Source organism: Passer domesticus, chromosome 1 (assembly GCF_036417665.1).
Source record: "Passer domesticus isolate bPasDom1 chromosome 1, bPasDom1.hap1, whole genome shotgun sequence".
NCBI lineage: Eukaryota > Metazoa > Chordata > Aves > Passeriformes > Passeridae > Passer > Passer domesticus.
Genome location: NC_087474.1, coordinates 110,361,325 through 110,382,448, shown reverse-complemented (window position 1 = coordinate 110,382,448; position 21,124 = coordinate 110,361,325). Strand labels below are relative to the sequence as shown.

Here is a 21,124-nt window from a genome sequence, read left to right as displayed (position 1 = left end):
TGTAAAGAACAGCTGAGGTGCTTGATGAAACAGGAAATTTACGACAAAATGAAAAGGGACTTCATTCATGCATTTTATCCTGGTGTCTGAAAGCCCTCCCCTGAAGCCTGATCAAAGCTTTGCCCTTTGAGTTACCTCTTGGATTTCCAGTTGTCCCAGCACAAGGGCCCATGCAGTGGGCACCATGTCTCGTAGGTGAGAACAAAGGAGCTGAACTTCTTGCTGTATTTTCTCAGCAGAGTAGGGTGGTGATGTATCAGCTGTGGTAATGAGACATGTGGGTGTCTGTATTTATTGGAGAGAAAAATGTCTTGTGGTTGGCATGCTCACAATTAGTTCATCACTGTGCCTTGGTATGTAACAGCTGCAGTATTTGATTTAGAGCAGAGAAAAGAGTGATTCAACAACACTGAAGTCATAGATCAATATATTGATATAAAACCAGCCATTCAAAGCTGCTGGTTAGTGATGGAAGAGAAAGCTCTTGCTACCTGCCATGGGATACTGTTAGAAGTATTTGTATAAAACCTGGTGCCAGGTGCTTCAGTGTCATGTATGGCAGTTCATAGAATATGTACTGTCTCTGGAGCAGCATGAAAAGAAATCAGCAAAAAACCCACAAGAATTTATTTCCAAAGCTGACAGCATAAAAGCTCTTATTTTACACATTGAAGAGGGAAGGGGTGGGAGAATTAGTACATTCAGATCTTGAGAAAAATCCTAGAGCTTCTCTGCAGAAGTAAAATATAATAAAAATATTCACTGTTGGAAGGGTGTTACATTTAGAAGGATGTACTAAATTTTAGAGACTCACTGTGACACACAGAGCTGAGATGTGAGCACTGCTTTTCCTGCCCAGGTACTGCGGGCTGCTTTCCCAGAATGAAGGAGGCAGCTTTCATTCTTAGTACAGTCTTCCCCCAGAAGATTCAAATTCTTAGTTCCACTGCTTCTCAGTGCACCAGTGTTTCTGAACACTGCATCACTTGAAAAAGGAAACAAAATCAGTTCCTGTTTTTGGCTCCTTCTAAAAAATCTTGCTCACAGATTTACCTTAAGCTCAAGATGGCAACAAAGAGTGAAACTTGGAGAAATTTTGACCACAGAACTGCCAAGCTTTCCTACTTTGCCTTTGCATGGGCAATAAACTTCCAGGCTGCCACTTTGACTGGTGTTTGGCACCAGGACACTGCTGCCACTCCAGCTTACGGGTTTCCACCCCTCCTTCTGGGGCATTTATGAGGCTCTTTGCTACCTCCACTGCTACACTGGAAATCATATACAACATTAGGTAATGTCTGGGCAATGGGTGTTTCTTGTTAGGGAGTTAGTGTTAGGGGCCAAGCCCTGCATATGCTTTGAGAATTTGCATTGAGGACATGGGACCCATTAAGGATATGGGAGTCCCTCACCAGGACTCTGACCAATGGTCCAGCTTCAGGATGCCTGGGGGAAATATAATATATTATGTCATATATCATATCATGTGGTACACAGGTGTGAGAAAGATTATATCATGTACACTTCGTTAAAATAGGATGCTCCTCTTTCAAAATTGATTTTTTTTTTCTTGTTTGGTTGTTTGGTCATTTCAAAGAAAACAACTGGACTCTGAAAATTAGTGGTAGAAGATGCTGGTGTTTTTAAGATTTCCCTGTCACTGCAAGTGGGTGTAACAGGATGTTCTCTGCAGCTCAGTACAATTTAAGTAACTCAGGCAATAATCTCTCAGTCAATTGTTTGGGGAGGCTGTTCCAGAAACTAGTCAAGCATCACTCCTGAACTCAGTGTGAAATTTTTTTGCTCAGAAAGTTTGGGCTTATTTTCCACGTAGGGCGAGGTGAAGGTGTTGTCCTTCTCTCCTGCTAGAGGAATATGCTTCCCAGCAGACCTGCTGCCTCTCATTTTTGAGGACAACGTCTCAAAAACAACGTCTCAACATCCTCCAGAGATGGAAATGAGTTTTTGCTGCTTTTCACTCCATTTCACCTGCAGAGCTAGGGGATGGAGATGTATCCCATTCTGAGTCACACACACATCTACTGAACTGTCAACAGAAGGTCAGATTCCAAGGATAAATTCTTCACTCACTTGAACTTACACAAAACCATTGAGCACTTTTTCCTTCTGACAGTCCAGCACTGGCCCAGCTTGACCACAGAGGTTGTACAATCTCTGCACTTGGAGGTTTTTCAGTTTCCAACTGAACAAAGTCCTGTACAACCCATTGAGACCTCAGAGTGTACCATGCTGGAAGGAGAGGGTTCAACAAGAGACTTCCTGACACCCCACGAAGCTTATATTTTCCTATGAATCTATTACCTTGGGCCAGCTCTTCTGATCTGTTTAAGCTAACCCCTGACCATGAAATTGAAGGATGGGAAAGTGGCATCAGATAATTGCCCTTGAAATCAGTTCAGAGTCCAGAACTTCAGAGATGAGGGGGATGATCTTGGTGCATCTGCTGCTGCTGCTGCTAGCAACTTCTCTTTTTGGAAGGCAGGAGAGTCATACAAGAGCACCACTGCTGAGGGTTGTTGTGAGATAGGCTTCTTCAGAAGATTAATTCATTCTCCTTAGGATTCAGGTGCACTGAGCAAAAGCACAAAAGCAGAGCAGTAGCTGAGGACATTGTCCTGAAAATTGTCTCAGAGATAATGATGAGGTTGGAGTTTATCTCCATGTTTCCTTCATTACTGGTACCCATATTCCCATCAGAAAGACCATAACTGGTGCCTTAAGATCATGAACTGGTAGAGCTTGAGAAGTTACGTCCTGTAGTTTTCACTGTCTTGATTTTAAAACTTTTTCCACTCTGAACATATTTGATCATTTATTGAGGTCCTAAGATGTAATAATTGTTATTATTCTGCCATTACCTTTGTAAAGTTAGGTCTTTGACTCTAATCTATTGTCAGGCATGGGTTTTTATTGCAGCAAGTTTAACATCCTAGTATCATTTCACTTTATTGCCAGCTGGAAGGGAAGAGTGAGAACACCTCTGGAGAAACAGGTCTCAGTTCAGATGCAAAGGGAGCTTTTAAAAGGGAAAGAGAGGAGCACAAGAAGCTTCTGGCTGACAGTCACAGTGTGGTGATGGACCTCCGCTGGCAAATCCAGCACAGTGAGAAGAACTGGAACCGGGAGAAGGTGGAGCTCTTGGACAGGCTTGACAGAGACCGGCGGGAATGGGACCGTCAAAAGAAGGAGCTGCTCAGGCGGATAGAGCAGGTAAGGAGCCGTCAGGTAAGGAGTCATCCTGGGTGAGCAGTGCCTGTCTGAAAGAATGAGGCCATTGCACCATTACTACACTCAGGCCAAGCTCAAGGGACAGCATTAAGAAGCAGCGCAGGAATGATCTTTCTTCCTCAGCTACATCAATGTTTCTCATGTTATGAAACAATTTATATACACAAGGGAGTAAAAGGAAAAGGCCCATAATCCCTATAAAAGACCACTTATGAGAAATCAGCTCTAGGTTAGAGGTCATTTCAATTACCCTGGACAAGCATGGTCACATTCTGTTTGAAAGCTTTAGTGCATCCCTGTGCTAGAACACTCAACCCACAGAGTTACTCGGGGTTTGGTATACAGCTTCTTGCTGAAGGGGGCTGTTCAGCTGCGATTTAGCCACCAAAGATGCAGCTGCGGCAACTATTCAGTCTTAACTGGATTCTTTTTCTCTGGCAAAGGAGCACAGGGGTTAACTTGAAGAGCCCTAACTGATAACAAACACAGTCATCAGTACTAAATATTCAGATGAATATTGGCCACATGAATTTTGTGCAAACCTATGTTATCATTTGCAAATTTTGGAAAAGCATACCTACCCTCTTGTTTTCATGCCTATCTGTATTTTCATCTGCTTAGTACTAGAGACAAATAATACCTAAGAAATTTATTATTAGTCTGGAAGCAGCACAAAAAATGAAATTTTATGAGGGGGAGTTAAAACACCTCTTTTGATTGAACATTGTTCAGCTCTGAGTCATGCATTCCAGGAAAAGCTAGAGAAAGAACTGAAATTCTGGGTCCCCAACTAACTGAATGCTTTCTGTCCTTAGGACATCAGAAATGGAACCACCCCAGACCTGTGCATGCTCTTTAGAGAGCATTATACTTGAGAAAAGCACAGAATGGCCTCACAGGTTAAAATCAATGAAAGCCCAGTGTAACTTCATGACCAATTTTTGAAAAGGATTCATTGCCTGCGTCTCATGTTCCCATGTCAGGGCTGCAACAAGAAGTTAAAGAAAAGAGACTAGGCTGGAAACATTATGAGTACAAGACTAAACCTTGCTGTGGCTATTAAACCCACAGAGAAGCACTTAGGAAAATCCAAAGCTCATGTGGGTATTTCAAAAATCAATGCTAAAAGTGTAGGCCTGGGTAGACAGTGTCAAACATGAAGGTTTTATAGACCAAGAAAGGTGATTTTTGAGCTTCTAAATTTCAAAATATCAACAAACTCTATTCTGATTTTTTAATCTCCTATATATCTGAGGGGTTTTGTGTGTATTTCATGCAGCTTTTTGAGCTAGTCTTTATAATGCAACACAGTAGTGCTAAGTTAAAACCTAAGTTAATCTCCTAAGTTAAAATCATCAGAGCCTGTGAGCCTTATAGCAAAGCTCATCATGACAAGTTCCTAACTTGCAGAGTTCAGTGGCAGAAGGTGCTTAGTTCTCCATGGCTTGACTGGGCTGGTTTCTGACCATTGGGTTGTAGTGGCCAAACTACCTCCTATGGATTCTTCATGCACAATGGGAATTAAATAACCCTCAGAAAATTTTCCAGTATCCTAAGGACATAGACAGAAATGGAGAGACACTGGTATCTCTTTGTATGTTTCTTTTCCTGTCCTTAATTGTGGGGTTTTAGGTATATCCTCAATAGCTTGAGGAACTTAAACTGGTTAAAGACTGCTTTTTCCATTCCCTGGGAATGGGGCACATTGAAGGAAGCCACAGAGAAATCCCTGTTAATGTTACCTAGCTTTTAATTCTCTTAAACCTAACATAACCTCTCAGTGTCATCCCAGGAGACCCTACAAAATAGCTCTTAGCTAGTGCTGGAACTGATTCCTTTGTTATGTTTCTGAAACCTCTGGGCTTTAACTATATATTTACTGTGCCAACAGAGTTGTACACAGAATTGGCAACAAATAGAGGAAATAAAAAATATTATATCAAGCTAACTTCAGAGGACTAAATGACGAGAAAAAGCATTTGAAGTCTTGGCTACCTGCCTACAAAACTTCATAACTCCATCTTTGCTTATAATCAAACATTTCCCTGTGTGACAGAAAACTTCCAAATATTTGCAAGCTTTTAGTTGAATATCCTCTCAGATTGCAGTCATGCCCTGCTTTATATGGAAACAATTAGTATATCTCTGAAGTCCTACTCTCCAGGGTTTTGGTGTGTGTATTCCATGTATGGCAATACACTGAGGATGAGGAGACTACAGCACTGTATATGTTTGAAACAAAGTCCAAGAGATAGCAGAAGAGTGTGTGCCACGTTTCATTCTAATGCTTTATGCCAGTCTGCTTTCACACAGCTCCTGAATAATACATGTATGATAAGAGGGAAGTCACACCAATGTATAAAATATATAAAGTACTTTACTCTGGATGGTGATGGGAATACTGCTCGCATAGAAAAAAACATGATGACCTACTTTCTTCAGAGCTCACAGTTGTTTTTTCTTTTTAAGTACTCTGTCACTTCATTTTCCCTTAGAGAATCTCCCTCCCCTGTGCTCCTAAAGCTAATTGTGCACAGAGCACACTGACAAACATTTCAACCCACAAGATCACCTGTATGAAAAGTTGTGTATTTAAAGGTATAAACACATGGGGACTCAAAATTATTAGCCATTATTAAAAAGTTAGGACAGTATTTGTCACTTTAATTCTCCGGTCAGCTCTCTGAGGTTCAGAGAGTAGGACAGTATCAGTACTGTTCTCTCATAAAGGTTTCCAGAACGTTATCCTTATAGGATCCCTAAAACTCTGAAGGGCTTGTAATTGGAGCTATCTATAAAGAAAGCATGTAGTTGCTCTTTCTCCTTACTTTGAATCTTGCTCATATGTTCAGGAATGGTCTCCATAATTTCTTGATATATACCTTCCAGCCCCTGCCTTTATAGGACACCTCCTTATAATAAAACTTTCAGGTTTTGTATATCATGACCAAAACACTGAAGATGCATTTCCCTTTTTGTAGAATCAAGAAAAAATCAAGAAAAAATCTCACTGTTTTCAGCTCAAGTGTAAATTTAATCATTTGGGGCCTAATATGGTTTGGTCTAAATTAAGCCATACAATGTCTGTTTATTTCTCCAAACACAAGCAGCAAGATGAATATATTTTGTAGTTCTCAGTTTTCAAGGCCCTAGGGAATGACTTGCATTTTCATTTTATTGTCACTAATCTTAACATGCTGCTCTAGCAAAACATCAGAGTTCTTATCAGATTCCTGTGGACATTTATCATGTTTGAAATGCTCACTTACTTAATCTATCCTGTTGTATTTATAATTAAAAGGGAATCTGATCACATAATCTAATTTTAATATTGGCAATTTCACTAATGGTTCACCCTCTCTTCACCAGTTTTTGAAAAGTGTAGAGTAAATGGCTTTGATGCCCCTTCTCTAAATACACATTTTCTTTGAACATATTCTGCATGCGTAATTCATCCCTTTGACAATGTTGTTCTGTACTCAGCATTCCAGCCATGCATTCAGGCTAGAGCATTTATAAAATAAAGCTTTTGTGGTTTTTTAAGCATAATTTTCCACCTCTGGAAACAAGTGATATACATAAAAGCACAATCTTTGTGTTGCTGACCAGAAGAAAAATGTCTTTGTTTTGATGAGAAGGCAATTCACTCACCCTTGCATCAGCTTCCACTTGTATTGCTATCGAGATTGCTTTTAAATAACAGTTTGTGTTGATTTGTTTCTTTAAAAACCAGATTACAGTCAGATGCATTATTTTGTATATATGAATATACTCAGTGTGTATATATGTATACATACATATGTAAATAAGCAAAACTGTGCGTATACACATTTCCTCACTCAAAATCCAATGAGTAATGGGATCAAAGTTCTGGAGAAGTCTCCCTTTGTGGAATGACCAGTAGAGCAAGGCCAGTGTCCCTTGGAGGTGCACCCCTGGGGCAGGGCTGTAATCCCCAGGGCATGGGTGCCTTGCTTCTGGGGAAGGATGAGTTCTGCCAAATGCCATACACCACAGAAGTAATTGCTGTTCCTTTTGATCTGCCTGGTCTCCAGCTCCAGAAGGAAGCGAGCCCACGGAGAGGAGGCGGTTTGATGTGTGACCAGGGCGAGAGCAGCCGCCGGCCGTTTACGCCGCAGGGGAGCCTCCGCGTGCCCCGTTCCATGGGGTCCAGGTCCTACTCTGACTCCGACACCATTCAGTTTGATGAGCGCTCGCTGTCCAAGCTGAAGGAGAGCGACCGGTGCAGCGCCACGGAAAACCTCTTTCTGGAATCGCTGTCCCTCGACTCCCCCGACGAGCCTGATGAGCATCGCTCTCGGCAGCTGGAGAGGGAGAAATTCTTGACTGGACTAACAGAAGTATGAGCTCTTCTGTATTTTATCATGCTGTCATGGTATCTCTCCTGTCAGGATCAGTGCAGCTTCCCTGCTGTAGGAAGTGAGATACTGTGTCACAGACACTGCTTACAGTTACCCAGTGGTAAATTTGGTATGGACGAGTTTTCATTCCTTCTTGTAAGCTGATTAGACCAGCGTCAGTCACCTGAGAAACTGGGAGCCAGCCTGAAGGTCCCAAAGATTACTTCATCTTGTGGCCATTTATGTTATGTATGAGAACTATATTTGACACCACATATTGGCTTTGAAGGTCTTAAATCTTTTCCAGTTATAAGTAGATACATATTTATGAAGAAACATAGGCTTTACTTTGTTAGTAAAGCGGTAAGTGCTGTAGAGAGGCACTTCTGATTGTTCTGCTGTGGTTCCTTCTGAACAGACCAGCATGAGTAAGTGAGACATTTAAAAAATAATATTATTCATCAGCAAAGTACTTACCCTGAAGTCACACCATCAAGCTATAAAGATATGAAACACAGCGCTAAAAGATGACAGCAGGAAATGGTGAATGAAGTCTGTGTCCTCCACCATGGCAGGCTTAGTTTCATCAATCCAGATCTTCACAATTTGTTTATATTGTTTCTGAATGAAACCAAGCATCCCTGTCCCCAGATGCTGGTATAAAAACTAAAGAATTGAGAAATCAAGTTCTTTGAGAGGAAGAAGAGAAAAAAAGATTTACAGAGGAAAAAAATGTGACTGTCCTTGTTACATAGCTGTAGGTAGCTATGTGTTCCAGTTAGATTTTCTTCCCTCAGTGCCATAAGTGTATTGCTGGCAGTGTGGGATCCCATATTTATTATTTCTTAGCCTTTTTTTCCTACATGTCCAAGCGCTCAGCGAAGAATGTTGGTAACACTATCAGGGAATTAAGTTTTGTGCTTAATTTTGATTGCCCTTCCCATTCCTTCAAATTCAGTCTGATTTTCAGAGAAAATCTCTCTTCCCTCTTCTGTTTTTCAGATATTACCACCATTAACAAAAGGGTGGGCAGCAAAATTTGTCCTTGGTGATATTTGCATAGCTTCTTTCCTTCAAAGCATGTTTTGGGGAAACCTGGGCAAAGTAATTTTCCCCTCAGAAGGTTTGCTGAAGCGAGACTGATTGTAGTTTAATGAGTAGCTTAACTGAGGATGCACAGAGGCAACTGCAGCTTGCTGACTCTACCTTCCACTCTATTTTCTTTTTGGTACTAACTGCAGTAGAAGTCAATCCAGCCTTCACCCTGATTATGCATTCAGTTAGGTCAGATTTACTCTGCAGTAAACTCCACTGAAGTTACCAATGCTATTCTAGAATTCTACCACAGTGAATGCAAGGAGGATCAGTTTACTACTATTTTTTTCCCTGACCTGGGCTAAATACCAGAAAGGTATTTGCTGAGTTAAGCACTGCTGTTCTTAAACAGTCCCAATTTGAAATGCACTTTTGGTAATGCTCTTGATTTCACAAGGTCAAATAAAATATGTATGGTACCAATGCCCTTTTTTTCCCCCAATCCTATTTTGTGTTCCCTGTAGTTTACTTAGAAATATAAGTAAATATTAGAATAACTGTAGAGCAAATGCTTCAGAAGTAGCTATTTAAAACCCCAACTCATTACGGGAATTGTCACAGGGAAATAACTGCCATAAAAACATCTTAATGCTGTTAGCAAGCTGTAGGTATTCTGCCTATGAAACAAGCAAGTCTTCCCACACAATATATCAAGCTTAAGGAATTTCAACTGGTGCCACACTTGTTGGGTCCTAGAAAATGTATAATGAAATATTATGTCAAAGAAACTCAGTTTATCTTTTATTTCAGCACAGCTATGCCTCTAGCATAAAGTAGATTGCCTTCACAGAAAAAAGTCATTCAATAATATATAGTCTGAAACAAAATATTGGGGGGGAAAAGCCTTTTTTGGCCTACTTCTATTTGTGATTGCATGGGAATATAAAAGTTCAAAGCTGTTGTAGATTTTGCATACAGGCTTTACCTGTGCAGTATGTTATCCTGATGGGATTGCCCACTCTCCTGCCTATGTACAAAGTGAAGAATATTCCCACTGGCACTTTAAGAATCTATATCAGAGAGAAGATCAGACACTTTTTAGAGACAAACATACCTGGTGCAACTAATGGGAAGTGAATGACAAAACACCCATAAGCTAATGCCACCAACACCTTTAGAAATAACTTATCCTGCTTGTTTCTGTTTTCATTCAGGAGGAAGAAACACATAAAGGAAATCTTCAAAGGTGAGTAAAACTTACAGGGGAAAGCCCAGCAAATACTTGCTGGAAGTATGACTCTGCATCCAAGCCACAAGCCCAGGACATAGCCATGCCACCTCCTAAACAGCTGCAAACCAGATTAATGGATTCACCCAGGCATTAATTTGTCTCAATATGCTTCAGTTCTACTCTGATTCACCTGGGCCACATTCAGCTATCATGCACAAAGATCAAACTCTATGAAAGTACATGAAGCTGCAGCTTACAGTGAAATCTATGCCTGCCTTAGCAAGCAGTGCAGTACACACTGCAGACATCCATATATAAGGGAAAACACTCAGTGCTGAGGACCTGCTATGCTGCTGCATGTCAGGGATATTTAGCTTTGGACTGGTTCTGGTCTTATCCCATGGGTTGAATACCCACCTAACCCTAGAATGCATTAGTTGTGCTTGTGGAGAGCATCTTCCAGCTCATTTTCATCCCAAAGGAACAAAGCCTGTGCTCTCTGAGATTGCCCTCCTGATGCAAACCAGAGCATGTGACTAGGAGATCCATTTAGAAACCATACTCACCCGAATCCCTAACAGAGACACACCCAAACTCCAGCAGGAGCTCTTGATTAAAAACTCACAGTGTGACTTGGCTGTATCCTTTGGATCACTGATCCATGAAAACCACTGCTTGCTGACTTCTCAACGAGTTACCTCATTAACTAACTCTGATAACTACGCTCACTTGCATTTTTATTTAGTCCCATTCAAAATTTTTTTCCCTTAAAATAAAGCAGTAGGATAATTCATCTGAATGCCTGTGATTTGCACAACATAGTGAAATGTGGGAGAGCCAAGAATTCAGCATTATCACTTAGAGAGATTCCCTTGGTTAAATTTCAGCATGAGCTCAACTCGCCAAGCCAGTTCAATGTAGCAGCATTTCTGCTGGATATCCCACATCACTGCACGCCAGCTGTGCAGCCTGGGCAGTCTCAGGAGTGGGGGTGGACTTGATGATTTCCCAGCAGGTCAGAAATACTCTACACTTGCTTTGAACAGGGTGGCTTGTGTTGTCAAACACTAATTTCTTGTGAATGGTATAATTCTGAGATGCATCCTACTGCTCCACATTACAGATATTTGCCTAGCAGTAATCCATGAGAAAGCAGTAAATTAAGAACCTCTGCTGAACCATTTGGTACTTTTAATGGCACATCACAGATGTTTGTGTTCACAGCTATTTCAGAGATAATAAAAGGGGACTTAAATAAAAGAAAGGGCTTTGTAGAAAATTACAAAAAGGTTTTTCACACAGAGGGTACTTGGGCACAGGCTCCCCAGGGAAGTGGTCATGATGTCAAGCCTGTCAGAGTTCAGAAAGTGTTTGGACTATTCTTTCAGGCACATGGTGTCATTTTTGGGGTATCCTGTGCAGGAGCAAGACTTGGATGATCCTTGTGGGTCCCTTCCAACTCAGGACAGTCCACAATTCAATTATTGAAGTGGTTTTATATGTAAACAGATGGTGATTTTTGGGTTTCCAGAATTTGCTGGTGAAAATAAGTTACTCTGCAACAACTTCCAGGCACATGAGTGACTCTCTTATGTTCCTCTCTCCAGGGCAATGTCCGTTTCTTCCATGTCCGAATTTCAGCGCCTGATGGATATTTCTCCATTTCTACCAGAAAAAAATTTGCCTTCATCTGACAGCAAAGATGATATAACACCTCCCTTGTCTCCTGATGATCTGAAATACATTGAGGAGTTCAACAAAAACTGGGATTACAGTAACACTAGGAACCATGGTGGGGCAACTGAGAAGCCTGCAGAGGGTTGGGCAGAAAGGACAGAAATTGGAAAAGCCGGCAATGATCCTGCTTCAGATCCATTCCAGGCATCCTCATGGTACCTCACCACCAGTGTCACTATGACCACCAACACTATGACCAGCCCAGAGCACTGCCAAAAGCAGCCAACGAGGAGTCACAGTGTTACTGACAAAATGGGAGTGCGGGTATTTCACAGCCCACCCGTTGTCCGTAGGTTTGATAACTCAGTGATAGCTGGCAGTGAAGGGAAAAACCAGACTGAGCCAGACTTCCTGTTTTCTGTGACCAAAGCTATGGGGAATGTCACTGAGACAAAAGGTGCTTCCTCGGACATGTTTGGAAGGTGGTCTTGTGACCTGGCCAAACACCACAAAGATTTTCTGGAGAACGGTCTTCATCCCATTGAACGTCCTATTTGCACTACTGTGGGCTTTGCCTCACCCTTGCACAGCTTGGAGATGTCCAAGAACATGAGTGATGACATGAAGGAGGTCGCTTTCTCTGTGCGGAACGCAATACGCTCCAACTCCACGGAGCCTCAGTTCAAGGACACGGCGTGCCAAACCAACGGCATGAGAACGACAGGGACGCAGACCACCCAGACCATCAGCGTCGGCTTGCAGACGGAAACCCTGCGCAGTATCACCAGCAGTCCACACAAGTGTCTGACACCAAAGGGGGGGTCCACGCCTGTCTCTTCACCATCCAGAAGCCTCAGAAGCAGGCAGGTGACCCCCGTCATTGAAAAGGTCCAGGCTAAGTTTGAACGCACATGCTGCTCCCCCAAATACGGCTCTCCAAAGCTGCAAAGAAAAGCCCTTCCCAAATCTGACCAGCCAAATAACCGGACTTTGCCTGGCACACCTCAGAAAGGATTCAGTGAGTCCGCTTGGGCTCGATCAACTACCACACGGGAGAGTCCTGTCCACACCACTATCAACGATGGCCTGTCCAGTTTGTTCAACATCATTGACCATAGCCCCATCTTTCATGAGACCTTCCAAAAATGCCCCAGATCTGGCAGCCGGTCCAGGTCAGCCGAACCCAGACCGGAACTGGGCACGTTGCAGGAGCCATGTACAAATGCCCGTGGCAGATCACCTAGTCCTCTCCGTCTGGGGACAGAGACACAAAAGGAAGAAGGATCTGAGGTGACAAGTATCAGGCAGGACTTATCTGCTCCTCCAGGGTACACACTTGCAGAAAATGCTGCCAGGATCTTGAATAAGAAACTTTTGGAGCATGCCTTAAAGGAAGAGAGAAGGCTACCTTCACACAGCCCACCAAATCTTAGCAATGACAACAGCACAGGAGAAATTGTCAAAGTAGATCCAGGGTCCATAGAGGTAATGAATTTGCTTGTTTTTCCTCCTATAGCTAAGTGCACTCTTCTTTGAGCAAATGTATTATGAGATCTCTTGCAGTCCTACTGAGTATTTACAGTGAATATCCTAGTCCTGTCCAGGTACCACCAGCAATTTCCAGTCATGAAACTTTGGATTAGTCCCTGAAGAATGCATGAAAGAATTGAATTTCTATCCTGGCAGCTTATTTGGCTTGAAACCATCTGAAGAGTTTTTATCCTTTATGGGATAAAATATGGTTCTTCCCTGAACGGCTGGGATAAGGGTTTTCTGTCACAAAATACACAACATGTTACAGATGCTCTAGGGATACTAGGTTTGAATAAATTTTTAAGCTGGATGGAAAGACAGATTCTTTCTCCTACACAAGAATGGGTCTTAACGAGTTTGTGTGAAAAATAGTCTCTACAGTACCCTGGAGCAAAATTCCAGGGCCTTCAGCATATCTTTTCTGAATGTATCTGATTAAGTTTGGCTCAGGTCTGTGAATGTGATTGAATGGCATGATGTTTGGTACTGACTGCTGCTGCCTCACAAAAATAACAAAAAGCAAAAAACACACATATAATCAACTAATCTAGACACATCCCTCTTTTGTGTTTAAGAACTCCTTGCTGATATTTTGTCCAGTCTCGGCAAGTGTGCCCAGATGTTGGGGGTCAGTCTCAGGTGCAACAGCAATCAACAGAAAAAGAAGGTGTAATGATGGATGAAAGCTTTCAGTTACCAGTATTTAAACCTCCTGTTTCTGGTGAACCTTTGAGAGCACTTGAGACTCTTACTCTTAAGAAGCCCAGAAAAGCTGAATTATGCCCAGCTCTTACATGCATAGGTTGCCTTTCTGGTGCAGCCATGAAAAGGGGTGTGGACTGCGGGTTGGTGACAGTCCCCAGGGCAGAGGTGAGCATTTCTCATCCTCTCTGCTGCCCCTTTAGCATCCTGGCCTGGTGGTGAGTCTTAGCTCCAGGGAAGCAGCTCTGTGACCCCTGTACACCTCATACACCCCTGCACACCCCATGCATCCACCTTGCCTTCACTGGGCAGACTCCTACTACCCCTGCCTCAGATACCTCAACAGGGAAGGTTCAAACCCTGTTTTCTAACTCAACATTTGGCATGAAGGACCTGAGTGCTGAAACCTTTGGTCTGCAGCTCACCTTGCCCTAGTGGGTGGTTCTCAATGTACAGTCAGTTCCTTTTTTGTAGTTATTGCTCAGAGGATGTGATCTTTTTTTCCTGACAGACAATCCAAACCTAAGGATTTATTCCCTATGTGCAGTTTAAACAGATATAACCAGGGAAATTTTTCAATTAAAATAGGAAAAGAAAAGAAACCACATGCACATTATAAATACCAGTGAGTGAAAATGGTCTTTGTGCACAAACCTCAGAGTGAATAAAGGTGGGAAGTAGCCTCATTAATTTGACTTTTTTTCAGCTATTTCTGTATTTTGTCCTTAATTTGAAATACTGGGAATACACTACTGGTATGTATAAGGGAGTGTGTTGTACTCTAACTAGTTCAATTCAGCTTTGCCTTCAAGGTAACCCTGGAAACTCTTGATTTCCTCCTGTATCTTTTAAATGCCTCAGTAGGTTTCAAATATAGGTAGATATCACAAATTGCTGCTGGCAAAACACAAACTAGCAACAGTACCTGAGTTTGATGCACAGAGAGATTTGGGTCAATGCTATTTAACAAAAAGCCATTGGCCATCAAACTGGCAGAAAAATTGCTCCTTTTTGTGAATTCTCAGTATCTTTTGTCTAATTTTTTGAGTTATGAGCCTTAGAGCTAAGACTTGTTTCTCCTTGAACCTCCTACATGACTGTTATGACTGTAGTCTAGATGCACAGGTTTTGTTCTTTGGCTGCGCCTGGCATTTCTCAGGAATGTGGATCGAAAAGGAAACTGGTGGGCATTCACACAATGAGCTTATCTTTTCCTAACTGTGGTGGTGCTCTGGAAGATGTACTCAAGGGAAGTGTGGGTTTACTGCTGAAAAAAAACACCCACAAATAAGTTTAGACTCTGCAGGTGCCTTGGGTTATTTGTGGATTACCCTGACCACACAAATTACACTTTGTACAAATTCTCTTAGCACATTTTGTACAAAGCCAGACACAGCTGTTCAGGGAATTATGATCTTGACGGAGGCAGGTTTGTGCTTGGGGCAGCACTGACACAATGCTTCCACCCTCCAGTAGATCCCTGCTCTGCTTCCCTCTGACCTGTGGGTTTCTGGCCAAGACAAGTGCCCTTCTTACCACCAAACGCCTTCTGGGTTCTGCAGCCATGGCATATTAATGACTTTTAAATCTGCATGCAGCACCTGTTGGTGACTTTTCCTCAATTTGAGCTTCTGAATTGTTTAGTTACATTATTTCCTTCTATATTCCTGCTGCAAATATGAAATCTAGTTCATATATTTATCTATTTATGTACAAGTGCATGTGCATGTCAGTGTATATGCATACAGAGCAGCAATAACTTTGTGTTTTCTGACTTGCCCAGAGCTGCTTACAGGCAAATTCATATCCTCAGAGTATGGCCTCCTAGTGTCTTATCCTGCTAATTCACTAAACCCCTATCTTAGGTGTGTATCATAGGATTTATACATTTTACTTTTTAAAATGCACATTAGCATCACCTAAGTAACAACATAAGAGCTTTAGGAACATTTTTGTTGTTATGACTAGCAAGGGTGTAGATCTTGGAGGTTACACAACACTCGTGGACTGGGAGTCAGACTCATTTCTGGAGACAACACTGTGAAAGGACCATCCACACAGACTCACAGATGAGAGAGCAGGTGCTGCACCCTCTGCTCGCCAGGACAAAGCAATTGCCACAGGCTTGTCACTGAACCATTCAGCACGGGAGGAGCAATGTTGAAAATCAGAGAAGGGATTGACAGAATTAAAGGGCTTTTGGTTAAGTTAGAGTTTCCCATCCAGCCTCACCGCTGAAGAGAAACAACGGAGAAAGGTGAGGCATTAAAGTTGTCATTAAACCTGAGCAATAGAAGTGTAAGCAACAAACAATAATAGCCATTTTCTTGCTTGTTAAAGATTTCCTAAGCAGAAACTCTCTCCTGAAATCAAATGAAGGGGAAAAAAATACAGCTTTATTCCTCTCATAGTAATGTGGTTTTTCCCTAGCCCCAGTCAAGGTTGGCAAAGAAAAACAGATATCTTTCTCTGCTGAGTAGAAATGTTTGATTTGTTTATTGCTATGTCCACTTCTGAAACTGTGCTAGGATTATAAAAGGTTGGTTTGTTTGCTTCCTTTCTTTCTAAGTCTTTTTCTTCCAGTGGCTTGGCTTTTATTTTTGATTATTAGTTTCCCTGTGATAACACTGGTAACATGATCTGAATGAGTAGTAACATGAGAAGACTTCTTCCTTGCTGACATGAAATCTTCACTTTAAACAAATAATCAATTAAAACAGTTCTTTCCAACCTACTTGCTCTCTTTTTCTTTTCTGTCTGTTCTGTCCAGAACCAAACTGTCTTATTAACTACCCCCTGGGGACTCTAACCCTGCCTGCCTCACTGCTGTAAGTCCTTTCTACCTTGTTTCCAGAGCTTTCCGAAACCGGTCATTCTTGAACACGTGCGTTAACAGAGGGAAATAAATGACCACAGCTCCAGAGGTATCCAGAGGCACGCACCTGACATCCCTGTGGGGTTCTTTGTATGGGGCAGTCAGGAAGAGGTCAGGACAGGAGCTCATCTGCTGTGTCCTGCAGCAGCACAGACTTAAGTCAAAATTTGTGCTGTTGGGATTTTTTGCTAAGCTTTTAAAAATTAGCAAAATTTAAGACCAACACAAAGGTATGCAAAAATGCTGGGGAGGGATTCAGATTTGTGACAAACTTTTAAAAAAATTTTTTTAATTTTTTTTTCTTTCTTTTTTTTTTTTTTTTTTGACAAATGCACAGCACTGCACAGGGCTTCTGGCTGCCCCAGAATGCCTTCCCTCAAGTTCTGGCTCAGCAGCAGGTGGAGAGGGCTGGGAAGGGGCTTCAGCACCAGCCTGGGGATAAAGGTTAAAGTCACCTTTGCTCATTAAGCAGTTCTGGGCCCAGTTCTGTCCAGTGGGTGCAGTTGTCACAGTAGAGGGAAGACACTGCAGACATAAGCTGTGACCATCCATTCTGCCTCAGAGAGAAGAGAAAATTGTTTTCTTTATTTATTAATGTAGACATAGCCATGGTGGCTGACAGCCTGTTTTAGGAAATAGCTAGAAACTGAAGCTGAAATCATCTTTCTCATTTCCAGTGCTCAGGCTAAGAAATGCTGCCTATCCACCCACACTCCTGAGCAACTACCAAACTAAATTATCCACAGGTTATTTATTTAGAAAAAAAAAACATTTCTAGCTATGACAGCTACATGTAGTAAGGGAGGAGGGGTTTTCACAAACCATTCTGCAGAGTTTCCTTGTCATGGCTGGATTTCCATGCTGCAGGTGGGGGTGACTGACTCAACAGCCAGCACTTTATAAGATTATGCTGCCAGTCACTTTTGGCCCTGGAGCAACATCCATCACCAGCACAGCCTTGTGTGCTGCTGGGCATGTGTACATCACAGATAAGATGAGCTTAACCTTTCTGTTTGGTAAAAGCTGACCAACATCTGCAGGCATGCTGGAGAGAGGCTTTTGAATGGGGAGGCAGCAGTGGAAATAAATTTTGTTATTGCTGTCCTAACTCTGATTTACTGCTCTGAAACTAGGATAAAGAAGCCCGGAGCAAGCAGCACTATAAAGATATCATTTTAAGCCTCCTTTTTGAAAGAGGCTAAGACAAAACCCACAAATCTCATAGCCTCAATTCAATGTGTTGTGCTGCCCATGACTGTTGCTGTGCAGATGGATTTCTCAACAAATCTGAGTCTAGTGGCAGCTTTCACACACCATATGCTGCCCCAGGCACTATGGGATAAGGTGAAGTAAGGACACACAGTCAATCTTTTTGTTAGCACCAATTTCCATTTCAGCCTTACTGCTGTTTTAGCAAGGGTTGTGAAGTTAATGGCACAACGATGGGGTGGGGAGTGAGGATGCAGAGAGGAGGGGGTGCAGGCTGAGGTGCTCTGTGAGTGCTGAGGGCAGCTGGTCATGGCTCTTCCTCAAGCACTGGTGCACAGCTCTAGATCACCCCACTGGCTGCATGCTGCCCAAAAGCACCTGGGTTGACCCTTCACCGAGGCTTCCCCAAGTCCAACAATGCACTCTCTCCAAAACAGATGTCACCAGCTCCATTTCTCATACCTCAGCTCTGTGTCTTCAAAATTGGTCCTTCTGTTCTATGACATTCATGTTTGGTCTTCCACTGCAATTGGGAAGTTCAATGTCGTATTACCTTGTTTGTTCACTGTCAATCACATCATGTTACCTACTCCGATTTTCTTCACCTTTAGTGACTATTCTCCTTTTCCATGAGAAACAGTGTGCTGAATCCTGGCTTCCCTGCTGCCTTGGTGTCCCTGCGTCTTACTGTGCCACAGCTTTTCCTTTGCATTGAATCATTTCTGGTCTCTCTCTTCATTTATCACTGGTTTACATTCTGACTCTGTTTTTTTTTAACTCCATTCCAGTGACTGCTGCTTGGTGTACACATTGCTAGATGTTGGCAAACTGCTCTGATTTGCTTTTATAAATTTCAAAGTATGTAGTGAAATTCAGAAGTTTGGCTTTGGCCCTATGAGACAGACTGGGTTCCACAGTCACTCATCTTGATGTAGGGAGCATTCAGAGCAAGGCAGGAAGCACAACTGTACTTTGAGCAAAGTCCATGGATATTAGAGGCATTATCAACTTAGTGACAGGGTGAAAAATCACAACTGCCGATTGTTTCTAATTGCAACGGCAAGCTAACCAAGCCAGAGCAGTGGAAATTTGGTGAGGGAATAAAATTTCCAATTTTTTCAGTTTCTGTGAATGTTGCCTTTAACACAGAGTACTTCTGAATCCTGTAATTCAGGCTTCAGCAGCTGGCAGTTAACAGTGGTGTTCCAGAAAATGAAATCTGTAGCTAAGCCTCATCTTTAACCCAGCTGGAGATCATAACTACCCCTGCAGTCATTATCCTGTGCCCTGGTCTCCTGCATGTCAAGTCTGAATTCTGAAGGAGAAAAAAAGGAGACAGTGGTTGATATTTCACCTGTCTTGCAAATGCCAAACCTAGCCTTTTTTGCCAGGTCAGCTCTTAGAGTACTAAGTGTTGAATAGTGGATTTTCCTGAATTATTATTCAAATGTACTTTTCAGCTCTTCTCTTTCTAGCACAAGGAAAAATAGCAGTTGAAAGTGTGTCAGCTACTCCAGCTCACCCTCTTTCTTTCATTGTCTCCTTACCTGTTCCATAAATCATGGGCACACACGCAGATACCTGGAGCCCTCACGCAGCCGGGTGTTCGCTGCTTGCTTTTGACACACGCTTAGCTTTAGTTTGGCGGTTTTGTTTCTTAATTCCTCGCGCATCCCGACGGTCTCTAACGCAAGTCACTAACCGCTGTTTTGCTCTCTTGGCTGCCAAGGAACTGCCTTGTTCTGCACTAGCCCCGTCCCTCCAACCCTGCTTCTCCCGGCCAGAGAGACCAGCGAACCGGCGCCCACCGTCACGATGGGCCTCACATTCCCCTACTGCCTCACAGTCGCAGTCCACCGGAGACCTGACTTCCTCAGAGGAGTGCGGAAGCAAGGAGCTGCTGGCAGAGACCCCCAGCCAGGGCGGCGAGCCGGCCTGACTCCGCGCAGGAACAGGGCGGGCCACTGCTCGCCTCCGCCAGGTCGCCCGCCAGCCGTCTCTGCCACGAAGGAGGGAGGCCCCCTTGGAGAGGTCAAAGAATGTTCTCAGACACAGCTGCTGAATGTGCAACCTGGGAAACAGAGGTGTTTCTGGAATGAAACAGTTAATGTGCCTGTAATAACTTAATTTTTTTCATAGCTGAGAAAACTATTTTTGTCTCCATCTTTTCTACATACAGTATATTAACAAAAACAACAAAAAAAAGGGGTTAAAATGATATAAAGTAAGATTTAAAATAAAATGTAAATTAAGTTTTAAGGGAATTTGAATACGTGCTCGCGCTCTCTCCAAATACTGACTGCCTTTTGGTTATATTTGCACTGTTACGTTTTCAGTTTTGGTTTTGGGTATTTTGGGTTGGTATTTTTTTTTAATTTCATGTAAAACTAGGGTCTTAAGTTAATTTTATTCTATTTTAATGTCAGTGTTATCAGTTTTTAAAGGTAAGGTTCTTAAAGATGCTTCAACTGTCTGAAGCGATACCTTTTAAGTAGTGAAGAAAGCCATTAAGCTCGTTCACTAGTAATTAATTGAGATGGAGGGGAATACAGGTAAACACAAGTAAATGTGTAAAAAAAAAAGAAAAGAATGCCTCAGAAAGTCTTACAGAGTTAGCTGTAAAATACACCTACAATACTTGACTTGCATGCCTCTGGGTCCTCGCACTTTAGTGCATGTACATACTGCTACTGTACCATCACATAAATGTGAGTCGATCTGTTTCACTGTAATATTGTTGTGAATTTACCTGTACTGTACTTTTATTGTTGGTATTCTTGCATTGACTATACAAAAAAGAGTTTTTAAATTATTGTTAGCAGTTCAACTGGCTATGTACAGTGTTTACTGAGAACTTCCTTTGTTTTGGAAAAACCATGGAAATCTCTGGGCATACTAAATTGTAACTGGTCTTGTTGAAGAGTCTGTTTGAGACCATGTGAAGTGGAAATAAAACCCTCAGTATTTACAAGCTGCTCGAGTGCTTCATAATGTTTTTTTTATGATGGTACTTCCCAGGTTCATTTAACTGGGGGACATAAAAGCCCCTGAGCTCCTCCTTTATTCATAAGGGAAGAAAAAACTTCCTTATATGATATAAATCACAGCAAAACCAACTATTATGCTGTGCTCCACGGACTCCTGTGAACACTGGATCAGACCATGGGAAGCTTTCTAAATTCCCTCCCTGAACTCCACATCTGCTCACACGGATTGTAGGACCCATCTTCTTAGTTTCTCTGAGGCCCTATG

At 42.3% G+C, this 21,124-nt stretch overlaps 1 protein-coding gene across 6 annotated transcripts in view; it reads left to right on the top strand.

Moving 5' to 3' along the window:
* Positions 1–20,843, top strand: part of MTCL1 (microtubule crosslinking factor 1) — a 101,848-nt gene extending 81,005 nt beyond the window's left edge. For 4 of the 6 annotated variants that reach the window (XM_064433869.1, XM_064433855.1, XM_064433846.1 and 1 more), the window contains 5 exons: positions 2,977–3,231; positions 7,305–7,610; positions 9,860–9,891; positions 11,484–13,038; positions 19,602–20,843. In XM_064433869.1, coding sequence (XP_064289939.1) covers positions 2,977–3,231; positions 7,305–7,610; positions 9,860–9,891; positions 11,484–13,038; positions 19,602–19,811 — 2,358 coding nt within the window. In that variant the 3' untranslated portion in view covers positions 19,812–20,843. Of the gene's footprint in view, positions 1–2,976; positions 3,232–7,304; positions 7,611–9,859; positions 9,892–11,483; positions 13,039–16,558; positions 16,617–19,601 lie in introns of all 6 variants that reach the window. The other 2 variants (XM_064433878.1, XM_064433859.1) reach the window with 1 other exon arrangement.
* The last annotated feature ends 281 nt before the right edge of the window (positions 20,844–21,124 follow it).